At 35.3% G+C, this 14371-nt stretch overlaps 2 protein-coding genes across 2 annotated transcripts; one reads left to right on the top strand and one right to left on the bottom strand.

Moving 5' to 3' along the window:
- The first annotated feature begins 1491 nt into the window (after positions 1 to 1491).
- LOC140835978 (serine/threonine-protein kinase WAG1-like) lies at positions 1492 to 2904 on the top strand. The gene has a single exon (XM_073201392.1). The coding sequence runs from the start codon at positions 1492 to 1494 to the stop codon at positions 2902 to 2904; it is 1413 nt and encodes a 470-aa protein (XP_073057493.1).
- Positions 2905 to 10193: 7289 nt separating this feature from the next.
- On the bottom strand, positions 10194 to 12481 carry LOC140836585 (9-cis-epoxycarotenoid dioxygenase NCED1, chloroplastic-like). Its single transcript, XM_073202213.1, has one exon. It carries the CDS (start codon positions 12381 to 12383, stop codon positions 10578 to 10580), a length of 1806 nt encoding a protein of 601 aa, XP_073058314.1. The 5' UTR covers positions 12384 to 12481; the 3' UTR covers positions 10194 to 10577.
- Between the last annotated feature and the right edge of the window lie 1890 nt (positions 12482 to 14371).

Here is a 14371-nt window from a genome sequence, read left to right on the forward strand (position 1 = left end):
AAATATATATGATAAAAAAATTAATTTTAACTTCTTTAATTATAATTGTTTTTGAATAAACATGCATTATTGATTGATTTTCACATAATTGTTTTTGAATAAACATGCATGCATTATTGATTGATTTTCACTTGGCATGGCTGCTTTAGTTGAACTGTTGAAGGATATATTATTACATGCAGCTATCTCATTCGTTCCACAAATCATTTAGACTAGAGGTGTGTTTGATTGAGTGGATTAAATAAGGATAGATTAATAGTCAAATATTTATCGTTAAAATTTTCAGATGTTTTAATAATAATTTTGACCCGGTTTAAGATTCATTTTTATTAATCAAATAGTTATCCATAAAATTGGATCATAAACTCGATCAAAATGATTATTAAAAAAACTTAAAATTTTAACGATAAATATTTGACTATTAATCTATCTTTATTTAATCTACTCAACCAAACACACCATAGATTTCAAATTAATATACAATTTAACAGTTAGTTTCAAATAGTAACCGGATTTTAATTTACTACTCTAACTTCCTCGGATAACGCGAAATGTAAGTAAACTATATTAAAAAAATTGTGCAATTAAATTCTTTGAATTTAATAGCAATTCTATCACCCTATTTATATAAATTAATAATTAAATTCTCAACCAAACACGTTACCGAAATTAATTTAGGAAAATGTTATGTGTACATAATGGGTTACATAGAGGTTTACATGTAATTATTAATTAATATTAAATTACAAATAAAACACTCACCCTAAATTGATAGACTACCTATTCTATTAATTATTTCTTCTCCTATCTCAGCCCTCACTCCAAATCGATTGACCGTATCTTTCTTCTCCTCTCCCAACCCTCGCTTCCAAATCCATATGCGGTAAAGACGAAGAAAAAATCGAGATCATAGAAATATTCTATTGCTTATCGAGACGACCATCTATTCTCTTTGTTTTACATCTTTATTACTGTAAATTAAGGTTAGTTTTTTTCTTTCAATTTGTTGTTTCGTTTGTTTTAGATGTAGATTCGTAAAAGAGATTGTAGATTGTTTCGTTTGTCTACTCCTAATTTTGGCAATATAATAATTTATTATTGTAGTTACAATCATTAATTTTTTTAATTTTAAAAATCATTATTTTTAATTTTTTATATGATTTATTAAATATTGAAAATTATAATATTTATCAAAATATATTTTTTTAAAAAAAATTGTATGATAAATCTCAGGACTTACATTAAAAAAAACAATTTAATATTATTGATAGGAGAAGAAATAATGAATGAAATGTGTAGTCTATCAATTTAGGATGAGGGTTTAATTGTAATTTAATAATTAATTAATAATTACATGTAAGCCTCTATGTAACCATTATGTACACATAGCATTACCCATTAATTTAATGTTCCCCACCGCATCCCGTGGCCTCGTGTATATATATAGAGACACTCACGGCATTTACAATTCGCGTAAACTCAAACCAAAACATGGAGCAAGACGACTCCCTTTACTACTCCAATTTAGCAGACTCCGAGCTTGATCTGAGCTTCATCTCCGTCACCACAGCCACCACCGTTAGTGCCCGGAGCAGCTTAGCTCGCAGCAGCCTAACCCTCAGCTTCAACGAGTCGCGTCTATCTACCACCTCCAATTATAGTACTTCTTCCTCCACCGCCGTCCCAAACACCAACCACCGTCCACATAGTTGCCATGACAATCCCAACTGGGCAGCTATCAAGGCTGCCACCACGTTGTCACACGACGGTGCTATCCATCTCCGCCACCTCAAACTCCTCCGCCTGGTTGGGTCAGGGAACCTTGGCCGCGTCTTTCTCTGCCGCCTACGTGATTACGATCATGCAAACTTTGCCCTTAAAGTCGTCGATCGGGATTCCTTGACTTCTAAGAAACTGTCCCAGGTGCAGACGGAAGCGAAAATTCTCTCCTCTCTTGACCACCCTTTTCTTCCTACGTTGTACGCTCACTTAGAAGTGTCTCATTACACTTGTCTTTTGATGGACTTCTGCCCCCATGGAGACCTCCATGTCTTACTCCGAAAGCAACCCACGAATCGTTTACCTGTTCAGGCTGTCAGGTTCTTCGCTGCCGAAGTTCTCCTGGCTCTAGAATATCTACACTCGCGTGGCATTGTGTACCGGGATCTCAAACCGGAAAATGTATTGATCCGTGAAGATGGTCATATCATGTTATCGGATTTTGATCTGTGTTTCCAGTCAGATGTTTCGCCGAGATTGGAGAGTATGACACAAATCAAGGAGGGATCCTGTTCTTGTTTCGTCCGACGGCAGCGTGTGGAACGGGTGACCGAATTTGTGGCGGAGCCAACGGCAGCGTTTTCAAGATCGTGCGTCGGTACTCACGAATACTTATCGCCGGAGTTAGCTAGCGGCAGCGGCCATGGCAATGGAGTTGACTGGTGGGCTTTCGGCGTCTTGATATACGAACTACTCTACGGCACGACGCCGTTCAAGGGTGGGAGCAAGGAATCCACCCTGCGGAATATAACATCCACCAGAGGAGTGAGGTTGCAGGCGGCGGAAGGGGAGAGGGAGGAGCCGGGAATGGCGGAGGCTAGAGATTTGATCGAGAAATTGCTGGTAAAGGACCCTCGGAAGAGATTGGGATGTGGCAGGGGTGCAACGGACGTCAAGCGGCACCCATTCTTCCACGGCATTAAGTGGCCGCTGATCCGAAGTTACCGGCCGCCTGAGGTGCGTGGCCTGGCCGTGAAACGGAGCAAGAGCAGGGCCCACGTGGGTGTATTTTCGTCCCCAAGATGGCGGCGCTGCTTCTGGAAGAAGCTGGCTTGTTTGATGAGAATAAAAGCGTCTAAATACAGATTAAATTCTAATTACAATTATTATTCTCATATAGACTAATGTTTTAATTTTACTCAAACACAGTATATACGTTAATTTTGGACTCGTCTGATGACGTCATATTTGTTGTAACTAATACGGTCATTTTTCTTAAACGAAGGAAAAAATACTAGTTTATTTAATGATTATTATTTGAAATTCTACAGAATTTAACATCTTACTTATTCTATTTATATAAAAAAATTCGAGATAAATCAACTTAAATATTTCAAAATATTATAGTTTAAAATTTGAGACGGATAATGCCAGAATAATATCAAATCTAAGATGTAGATCGAATTGATTAGATTAAATGTATGATTATTTTTTTTAATTGGGAAATGGGAAATTATTAAATTATATATCTCTGATATATATTTTATTAATGAACGATATTAATATCGAATAAGAACTAAGAGTTGCATACCAGGGAAGACTTTCATCTCATCAACCAGTTCATACGCACCAACCGACCACTCAGATATTAGAATTTTTAATCATTTGAAGCTAATTTTTAGTAAAATCAAATGATTCCACAAGTTGCAACATCATATATTCGTTAGATTAATATATTAAAACATTGTTCTGCCAAGAATCCAACTGCCAATAGTGAGGTGAGGTCAAATTATATATATATTTAATTTTTTTAAGAGTGCATTTCTTTAAAAATATTAGAACGTGCACCATCGTTCATTACTAATTTTTTTGGGTAAATTTTTATGGAAAAAACATGGATTATATTACAAAAGATGCATGCGCATGCATTTGAACTTATAAGAAATGAAATTGTAGGAAAATAATAGAATTTTGATAAATTGTGTTTTAGGGTGATTGAAGTTTCTAGATGCTTCTTTTTATTGTAATGGTCATCAACTATCCCAATTTTTGGGGTTTTATTTGAGGCCTTCTCTCTCACAAACTTCCCAATTTTGGACTATGTATGGAGTCTTCTCCCTCATCGCCCTGTTGGTACCCATGACTCTCATTAATCTAAATACTTATCATGGAAGTCTTACGTTCGAGTGCTGCGTGAGACGAAACAAACCCATTTTCCAGGAGTGAAGATATTCTATGAGTAATTACGCATAAGAAAATCTGTGATGAAAAAGACTTTAGATCAGGAACTCGTTTACGAGAGATGGTCTTGAAGGAGAGCCGAAGATCTGGATAAGCAATAGATGTTACAATAAAAATATGATCATATTATTTTGTATTATCTTTATTTTTTAAATCTCATATATAATTTTTAATTAATTAGGTCACCGTTCTCATAAAATCATAACTTGTCACATGCATGGGATTTCCCTTTTTTCATAAGGGAAATTAAGTATCAAATTAAATAAAATTTTAAAACTATAATAACTTGAGACATGCAAAATTGACAATTTTTTTTACGCAGCATTCGTGAAAGTGCACTAAACACAGGCAGTTCACATTACAGGATGTATATATGTCGTAATAATGCTAAACGTGAGAGGTGGCAGCACTTCCAGAACTCGGGGGCGGCGGGCCTTTGGCAGTGGTAGCATCGCAGTAACCACGCAAGATATCACTTTCCTCCGTACTGATCCCGAGCGAGCCCAGCATGGAAGGCCAACACTGGTGCTGAATGATTCTTATAGCATTGCAGCAGCTTGATCCAAGACGCGTCTCTCCGTTGAGAAAGAACAACACCACTTCGCCGCTGCAAGAATGCAGCTCTAGCAACGAATCCCAGCAAGGGGATGACCCGTCTTCGACTAACATCAGGCGGGTCGAAAGGGAAGTTTTCAGGCTAAGATTACGAGCAGAAGAGGTTGTAGATGATGCGGAGAAATATAATAAAACGAGAATTACGAGGAGATTTGAATTGGAAGCCATGACTAATGATAGACTCTTGGGAAGTTTTTGAATTGTAGTATTCCTGGATTGGTGTAACGCGGAGATTTATAGGAGATGAAGCTAAACGGACATGACAAGAAGTTATGTGGGGAGAGGAAGTGGTTCTGTAACTTATATATGAATTAAAGCTGTGAAACGAAGAGACTAATAAAACGATGATGAAGAAAAGAGCAGTGACAAAGTCGGCAATGGAAAAGAAACACAAAATCTGGCCTACACAAATTAGTTTCATTGTCCGACTCCATTATGTATGTTTGTTTTCAAATCTTTATTAATTATAGAACAGATCTTGACAGATTTTGAAAATGAAAAAAACATTTTATTTAGTTTCTTGGGACACTTTTCCGTTAGTGTGTCAAATGTTAAATAAATCACAACAATCGAAAGAATACGTACTACATTTAACAAGTTTTCAATATTAAGTGTGTACAACCTTTTATCGTGTGGAAACAACGGCGATCAATCTCAATTTTGCAGGGTTACTTTCGCCATATCAATTCCTGATCCGACTACTATCTTGGAAACTATAGGACAGTCAAGACAGACTACAAAGATCACCATAATAAGTGAAAATAGACAAATTCTCATGTAGAAGTTAACAAAATCAATGGAAGAACCAGCATCATGGTATAATAAGTGAAAATAGACAAATTATCAACTTTTTAGACTCCATTGCAAAAGTTTGAAGCGGGGAAACATAAATGCAAAAATATACTTACCAACGGCATAACCAAATAGATTTATCTGTGTCAAATTTCGTGTCCGCAGACAGAAGGGCTGACAGAAGAAATACTACCCAGTCCTTCACAACCCCAGCCACACGAATGGTCAAAGCACTCGTACGAGAGATGACAAGCGGTTTGAAGCTCCATGTTCCTTGTTCGTCCATCCTTAGCTTCTCCAGGAAGAACCATGGAATTAAGAGACAAAGATCACTGCATTATGAACCAAACATTAATTTTAATGGACAACAATAATATCGAGACAAATCTCAGAGTTCTATAGAGTGAAGTACATGCCTGCAGGGGCTAACATAGTACATCATGGGGGCTCGTGGACATTCGACAGAGCTTGAGATACAAACATGTTAGTTTACTTGCCACAATGTTTTACAACAGCTATGTTGACAACTTTAATTTTTATGTTTGTTGCAGTTATTTCTCTAAGTTACTAATTGAGAAGAAATATGCTTTGCCATATATATCGTGTACTTGATGCTTTAGTCGTTCATTTCATGAAATTTTACGAGGATTCCAGAGAAATGCCTGTGATCTGGCACCAGTCACTTCTCGCATTTGCTCAGAGTCCAGTTATTTTCTCGCTTTTCTCCTTTTTTCCCTTAGCAAGCCCTTTGCATGCATCTGAACATATCCCCCTCAATGCTCTTTTGTGTTGCATGGAATATAGAAACATAGATTTTTACCTGTTCATGGTTATTGCTTCCTAGTTTGTTCAGTTAATGAAATATATTATTTAGATTAATGCAACTAATTTAAATTTGATTTCTCTATACTAGATTGCCGAATATTCGAATTTGCGAGTTTTCTCTTCTAACTGGGAAAGACTGTATTCTTCAGAAAACTGCTCTAGTTGTTTTATGAGTCATTTGAATTATTAGGAAATAATTATCATTTAAACTTTTAAATTTGCATAATTTATTGTTGCTATGTTATTTTAATTTTTAGCTGTAAAATTTAGTTATATTTAAGTATAAATATATAAAAATATGAAGAATTAAGTGTATATGTATTATATTTGCCAAATTGTATTAGAATGGAATGAGTTGGTATTTTGTCCAAAATAAATGTGACACATGTCTACATTGATTTATGTAAAAAAAAAAAATTTCTAATAGATCCGATTGTTTATCAATTTTATTTTATTAAAGTTGAGGACATGATAGAAACCGTCAAAAATATCACAATATGGGATCAGGATCCCCTACTGTGGCATCCCCACAGTAGGGGATGCTGTGCACACATTTTTTTTAAAAAAGCTTATATATTTTTTTTAAAAAATTTTTTGGATTTTTTGTTTTAATTTTTTTTTACTCTCATTCAAATTTTTTATTTTTAAATATTTTTTTGCTCCTTTTAAAATATATTATTATTTTTTCTTTTTTATTGGTAGAACCAAGTGTTTACCATATTAATGAAAATTCGATATTTTTTGGTAGAATTGTTTGATGATGAAAACAAATCACAAATTTTTAATCTTGTTCGAGTATCGATGAAAATGAACGAATCAAGCATGCGAAAAGAACTAAAATTTAAATGTCAAAAAAAGAATCAAAAATAGAAAAAAAGAATTATAATATATTTTAAAAGGAGCAAAAAAAATATTTAAAAATAAAAAATTTGAATGAGAGTAAAAAAAAATTAAAACAAAAAATCCAAAAAAAATTTTTAAAAAAATATATAAGCTTTTTTAAAAAAAATGTGTGCACAGCATCCCCTACTGTGGGGATGCCACAGTAGGGGATCCTGATCCCACAATATGTATATCTATTTTTGCCTCTCCATTATGGACAAATTCATCAAAATTGTTTTCTATCAAAATTACAGTACTGTAATCCCTCACTATTTCTTATAATTACAATTTATTCTTATTTAAATATAAATCAAATTAATTATAAAAAATATTAGGGTGCATCGGTTTACTAGCTAGTTTAATATTAAACTTCAATGTAGGTTTCGACGATCGACCATCACAAAATCTTATTACAAAATATTTGGTTCTTCCCGGCGTCCCGTTACATAGATAAGACATATAATTTATTCGATAAATTTCTCTTTCAAAAACCGTTGTCGTAGACATCAAATACGACGGTGAAAAACTGTTGTCGTAGGTCTTGTAAAACCGTTGTTAAAGACACTGTGGTTAAAAGGGTGCGCTCAAAGACAACGGTGAAAAACCGTTGTCATAGACGTCTAAAGACGACGGTGAAACACCGTTGTAGTAGCATTGAAAATCCGTTGTGAAACAAAAACTTGGCGACGGTTTGCATAACTATTCTGTCGCTATTGGCGACGGTTTTATATGTCCGTCGCCCATTAGCGACGGTTTGTATTATAATGACCGTCGCTATTTAGCCACGGTGATTTTATGAATTCCGTCGCTATTTGTTTTCGTTAAATAAAAAAAAATTTACGGTTATAATTCGATAAACCTAACAAAATAAACTAACAATATTACTAAATTAATATATTTATAATCTTTAACTTCAAATTTAAGTTTAAGATAAATCGTAGAGCAAACGTGGAAGAATAAAAAATTTGAGAAGTTAAAATAAGGAAATGACTTAGAGGTGTGAAAATAAATGAACTATAATGCGGAATATTTATAGACATTTGTGCGACGGTATAGATAAACCCGTTGCTATTAGCGACGGTTAAATGATAAGCCGTGGCTAAAATAAATCGGCGACGGTCCGGTACAAACTGTCGCTAAATTTAGCGACGAACTGGGGGGAACTGTCGCTCAATTTGCCGACGGGCATCTAAAACAGTCGCTATAGTTTTACCAAACAATTTTTTCAAAATCCGTTGTCTTTAACCAAATAAAACACTAAGAAACGACAACGTTTTAAAAAAGCGTTGTCGTAGTTAAAAAACCATCCGAAAGACAACGGTTTTTGAAAAAACGTTGTTGTAGCCCAAAAAAATCATCCAAAAGACAACGGTTTTTAAAAACCGTTGTTGTAGTCTAAAATAAATCGCTCATAGACAACGGTTGTTAAAACCGTTGTTGTAGCAAAAAAAAAAAAAGCTCTAAGGCAACAGTTTTTTAAAATCGTTGTTGTACAAAAAAAAAACGCTCATAGACAACGGTTTTTAAAAAACCGTTGTCGTAGACACATAAAAGACAATGGTTTTTTAAAAATCGTTGTCTATAAGCGAGATTTTTTAGGCTACGACAACGGTTTTTGTTAAAACCGTTGTTAAAAAAAAAAGACAACGGTTTTAGTAAAAACCGTTGTCGTATGAGTGTTGTTGATTGAAGTTTTTGTTGTAGTGTTTATATGAAAATATCAAGAGCGTCCCGTTACTTAGATAAGACATATAATTTATTCTATAATTTATTCGGTAAATTTCTCTTTATATGAAAATATCAAGAAATAACAATATATATATATATATATATATATATATATATATATATATATATATATATATATATAGTATACTAGTGACGTGAGTTTTATAAATTTGATCAAGATTCACGATCTTTAATTAATGGGGTGTGTATTCACGATCTTTAATTAATGGTGTGTGTGTGTGTGTTCATTAATGGTGTGTGTGTGTGTGTGTGTGTTTATAATATATATATATATATATATATATATATATATATATATATATATAATATAATATAATATGGCCATACATTATATTATGTGCATCGAATTGTCAGTAATAAAGCCGTCTTTGTTTCCGTGGAATATAATTCATGGACAATATGAACTCTCCTGCGGAAGGGGCCATGGGTGGTGGGATGTTTTATTTGGTGTCCACATCATAAGCAACAATATGGCACTATTCTTGTCTAAAGGTGTCTGAGTTGCTCGAGGAATTGAATATTTGACCAATTATCACGAATTCGATTATATCTATCAATATTTTAAAAGACACACAAGTTTTGTGTTATTTATTTGACTAACATAGTTAGCAGACTACTGTATTAGCTCATAGATTACCCAATACATATAAAAGAATAACGACTGCGAATTCTGAAGTTATAAAAAAATCTTTCATTAATATACTTCTCCAATTTTAGTCCACCTGCTACATAATTCCCATCAATTATTCATTATTCCATAAATTAAGGTTCGTGCCAATTGTCCATCATTCCGTATGTATATACAGCTGCAAGAACAGTTAAAAGTTTGATCGTTTTCACAAAATGATCAGCAATTTAAAACAGGTGGATTACTGGTCAATACCTTGCATGCATCGAGCCGTCGACCCTCTAATTGTGGATTGCAACATTTTATCCCTTCCATAACTATACTAGCACGATGTTAATTTATTTACACGAGATATCGTTGATGCGAAAGATGACTTGTTACTTTTTTACACATTTTGTTCTCATCCAATGTTTGTTTCAAATCCTACCATCAATATCTTACATTACTAGTTGCGTCATTTTACTACTCAAATATATTTCAAAACTCATTCAATTTTTTAGCCTAAATAACCTGCTAGTTTAATTTGAAGATTGATTCTGTCTCAGTTTGAACTTACAATTTACAGGTTCCAACTTGTTTCGAAGAACTAGTCTTGTGGTGATCAGCTGATTCATAGAGCTCAAATTTTTCGGTTCGATTTCAATTGATCACTTCGCATCCATATAATATATTCTCAAATGATTTAACAAACTGGGCACCTCCAAAATTCTACATGGGGAAAGAAAAAAATCAAGTATGGTGAAGATGGTAGTAGGAAAAAAAGCAATCTTATGCCATTTATAAGGTTGTACAAGAAAACATAGGAAAAAAGTGGTGTATTATTAATAAACAAACATTATCAAACTACTCTCACGGAATTATGTTTCTATTCTGCCTGATTTCATATACTGCGTGAGAGAATCGTCAGAAACCAGCCGAGCTTCCTTACATCCGAAAGCTACCATGCTGGCCCTGGAAACTTCCCGCGTGAAAACATATGGTGCTTCAAAAAAAATAAAATACAGAAAGAATAATATTATACGACACTCCAGGAGAGGGATTCCGGGGTGAAGTGATAATATATAACCATCCCACTGGAAATTCTCCACGAAAAATAGTAAAAAATGGGTTGAATTGGGATCAGGATTCAAGCCTGATTTACCAAGTCTTTGGCGTTGATGAATGTGCCGTGAAAACCATAGGGAACTCTTGATGGGAGCTTAATTGAGGCCTCCAATTTCATTGTGATGGCATTGATAATCTGGAGTTCTGATTTCCAAGCCTTTTCGTCATGGACGAAGGTCAGAATATAGCCATCAACTTCAGATTTTGGATCAGGGCCTGCGGGGAGAAACATGGGTTCTCCACCGAATTTCTCATCCCCGTAAATGAATTTCTTGATTTCTCCTGTGAAAAGATCTACCTTAGCGAACCCTGAGACTTTTGGCCATGGCTCTGCAATGGCAAGATATGCGTATTGGGTTTTTCTTCCAAGCCTGTTTTTGTTCACCATCCCGGCTTCTAAATTCACCTGATCTTGATATGATAAAATGGGCTTTCTTGTCGATTTACCAGTCTTCAAATTCAGCCTGATTTCAGATAGAACACTCTTTAATCCTTCTTCGCATTCGTTGAAAATGGAGTTCGGGGGAGTCATGCAGGAACCAATGACGACTATTTCATTTGTTTCAGGCTCCTCCCATGCATTCCAAAGATGGAAACAGAAGCAGTCAGGCACCTCCACCCACTTGATCCCAGAAGAGTTCTTAGCATACTTGTCCAGCACACCGAACCTGGAAACTTTATTCTTATCGTACGCAACCGGAGAGCCACCTTTGATCATTTCCGACAACTTGAACACCACCTGCTGATCCGGCACGATCACGAAATTTTCTGTAATAGCGAAATCATGCATCATTGTCGGTTCAGATATCGAGATCTCGACGTCTTCTGATTTCTCGCCGTTCCTTGAAAACCAAAAGTACTTCAAGTATGGCTTCTGAATGACGTCGTAGCTCAGAGCAAAGAGCTCACCGGAGACTGGGTCGAACTTTGGGTGAGCAATCATGGGGGACCTTAACTGACCATTGAAACTGTACCTTCCCACAGTTTCCAGGTCCCCATCCGGATCCAAGCGGACATTATAAGGCAAATCATCTTCCGACATGGCCAATAAACGGTTGTTGAAGTACACCAATCCAGCATTCGCAACTCCGATTCCCTGGTCATGATCAACCAGCTTAAACAAACCACGAGCATAAAAAAGCATCAATCTAGCTATGCCAGAATGGCCGTGTAGCTCTCCAATAGCTTTTGGGAAAACAGGGCGGCCCAAGTCCCTTTCCTGTATCAGTCTTCGTGTCTCTGTAAAACGACAGGCATAGCTTGCAGAGCCGTCAGAAATTTTCACACTGTGAATCATGCCATCACCGTCGAAGAGGTGGTGTCCTGAGAGCGGCTCGAAGAGCGGATTAGCTCCATTTCTCACGTACACTCCTTGAATGGAGTCTGGGATTTTCCCAGTAACCCGAAGTTTGTGCTTGACCGGCTGTTCTGGCACAGGAGAGAAATTTCCGGCGATTTGGACAACAGGGTCCGCTGTTTTAGGCAAAGGGTTCTCCAGCTCGTGAGCAGTTAGTGCACTCTCCAGTACATCCAAAGCCGCCGCCGCAGCTTTCTGAATCAAATTCCATTGTGGTTTCAGTGGAGAAGAAGCTGAATCTAGTTTTTTTATGGTAGCTAGTTTTGTAGCCGTTCGGATTTGGGATTGGTTCGGGAGGTGGATCGTTGGAGCTTGGATGGAGGATTTTATGTCGAAGTTGCCTTTTCTGTGCGGCAAACTAATGTGTTGGCTCAAGGATACAGATGTTTTACAAGAGCCCGAGTCGGCTATTAATGGAGCACGCGATTTAGGCTTAATCCACGAACTTGTGGCAGCGTTAGAATTGGCCATTGCTCCTTAGTTCTGATTTGAACTGTTAAAAGTTGTTTTAAGTGAAAAAAAAAAGATTGAGTTTCGTGTGGGGTTTCAACGGAAAATGAGAGCTTCTGTTTGTGTGAGTTGAGTGGTGGGAGAGGGGAGACGATGCGTATATATAGAGCCCAGTGTGGGGGAAAACCCACGTGTAGGTTACTAGGAAAGACAACTCTGTTTGATTTTGGGAATTGATTTTTTTCCTTATTTTTTCAAAAACTTTATTTTAATATAAACATAAATAATATCTGAAGTAGAATAAATATATGCATATAGGACAAAAATTTGTGTGAAATAATCTCACGGATCGTATTTTGTGAGACGGATCTCTTATTTGGATCATCAATGAAAAAATATTATTTTTGTGCTAATGATATTACTTTTTATTATGAATATCAGTATAATTGACATGTCTCATAGATAAAGATTTGTGAGATCGTAGCTCACTTTACATGTATAATGGATTCGGACATGTGAATGAATCAAGTTGTCGGAGTGGACCGTATTATGTACACATATATATAGCTTCTTCGAACTTTGATATGACCAACCTTGTCTTCTTCTTCACCCCATAATAATTCTATGATATGTATATATATATATATATATATATATATATATATATATATATATAATCTAAATCAAGTATAATATCACAGCTAATAATTTAGTTTTGTTTGCGATCTATTTCAGGAACGAGAAAAATTCCGTGTAAAGATAATATTAGCATTAACTATGGCTTTTTATCGATTCCTTCAGATACGTTACACATCACGTGATCAGTGGAAACAAAAACCATATTTTATTCAAAACTTTTCTAGATTAACTTATTGAAAAGTAAATCGAAAGTTAGATTCCAGAAAGGGATTAGTAGAAAAACGAGAACTTAGGTCGTTGACCATTTTATGACAAAAGTTCATAGCTTTTGCCTCACATATCTTATTGATGAGACAGTTCAATCATGTTTATATTTTTATATAATGAAAAATAATAATTTTCAATGAGTGACCTAAATAAAAGATATGTATCACAAAATTGACTAATGATCTCAAAAGAGTTTTTAATTTGTGATCATATTAATAGAAAAATTATATATCTCCAAAAAAAATTCTATATTTAAAAGATACTTGCTATTAATATGATAATATATATTAAAATAAAGTATAATTTGAATAGAAATGAGATGAAAACATAGGATATTTGTGGTCTAAACCCGCGTTGAACACTCTAAAAACTAAGGAGAGTGACTTGTTTCCCACGCGTCGGGTTTGTGTAAGAGTCTTAACCTAAATATGTATCACATTATTTGTCCAACACGCTTCTATATTTTTCCAAGGAAAATGTATATATTTATGGTAGAATAATACGAATAAAATGTTGGATGAAATAATGATATGAATACGAGTCGTGCTCGTGCTTTATCTTTCGCTCCACAATAGTTGGGCTGATAGGATTTGACGACGGATTATACATATAAATATAATACGTTATACGATATATTTATTATATATTTAACATTATTCTAAATAATAATGTAATTATTAAAATTTTTGGATAGGATGTTGAATAAATAATAATATAAGTGGTTTGATTGATTAAATTTTATACATTATAATGATAAATAAGTAAATATTTCGGCTGCGTTTGGTAGATATGATTATGTAGGATTGATTATTTTATCACACTTTATCCTGCGTTTGGTGCGATTTTTATTTATCCAGCTCAATCCCTCCTACAAGTGATTATGTGTGATTACATAATACCTCCTTCCTCCGAAGGATTATTAATCCCTCCTCTATCCCTACTCTCTTTCCAATTTTATCCTTCTTCCTTCACCGCTATTGAACCACCTCGACTGCCGGACCGCCGCCGCCGCCGCCGCTCTCGCCGGACCGCCGTGGGACCGCTGCCGGACCTCGCCGGACATGCGTCGTCGCCGACCGCCACCGCACAGCCTTCACCGGACC

This window comes from Primulina eburnea, chromosome 7, assembly GCF_022965805.1.
Source record: "Primulina eburnea isolate SZY01 chromosome 7, ASM2296580v1, whole genome shotgun sequence".
Taxonomy (NCBI): Eukaryota; Viridiplantae; Streptophyta; class Magnoliopsida; order Lamiales; family Gesneriaceae; genus Primulina; species Primulina eburnea.

What these genes read in the sequence shown, in the direction of transcription:
- LOC140835978 (XM_073201392.1), top strand. Translation starts at nt 1,492, where the DNA reads ATGGAGCAAGACGACTCCCTTTACTACTCCAATTTAGCAGACTCCGAG.
- LOC140836585 (XM_073202213.1), bottom strand. Translation starts at nt 12,383, where the DNA reads ATGGCCAATTCTAACGCTGCCACAAGTTCGTGGATTAAGCCTAAATCG.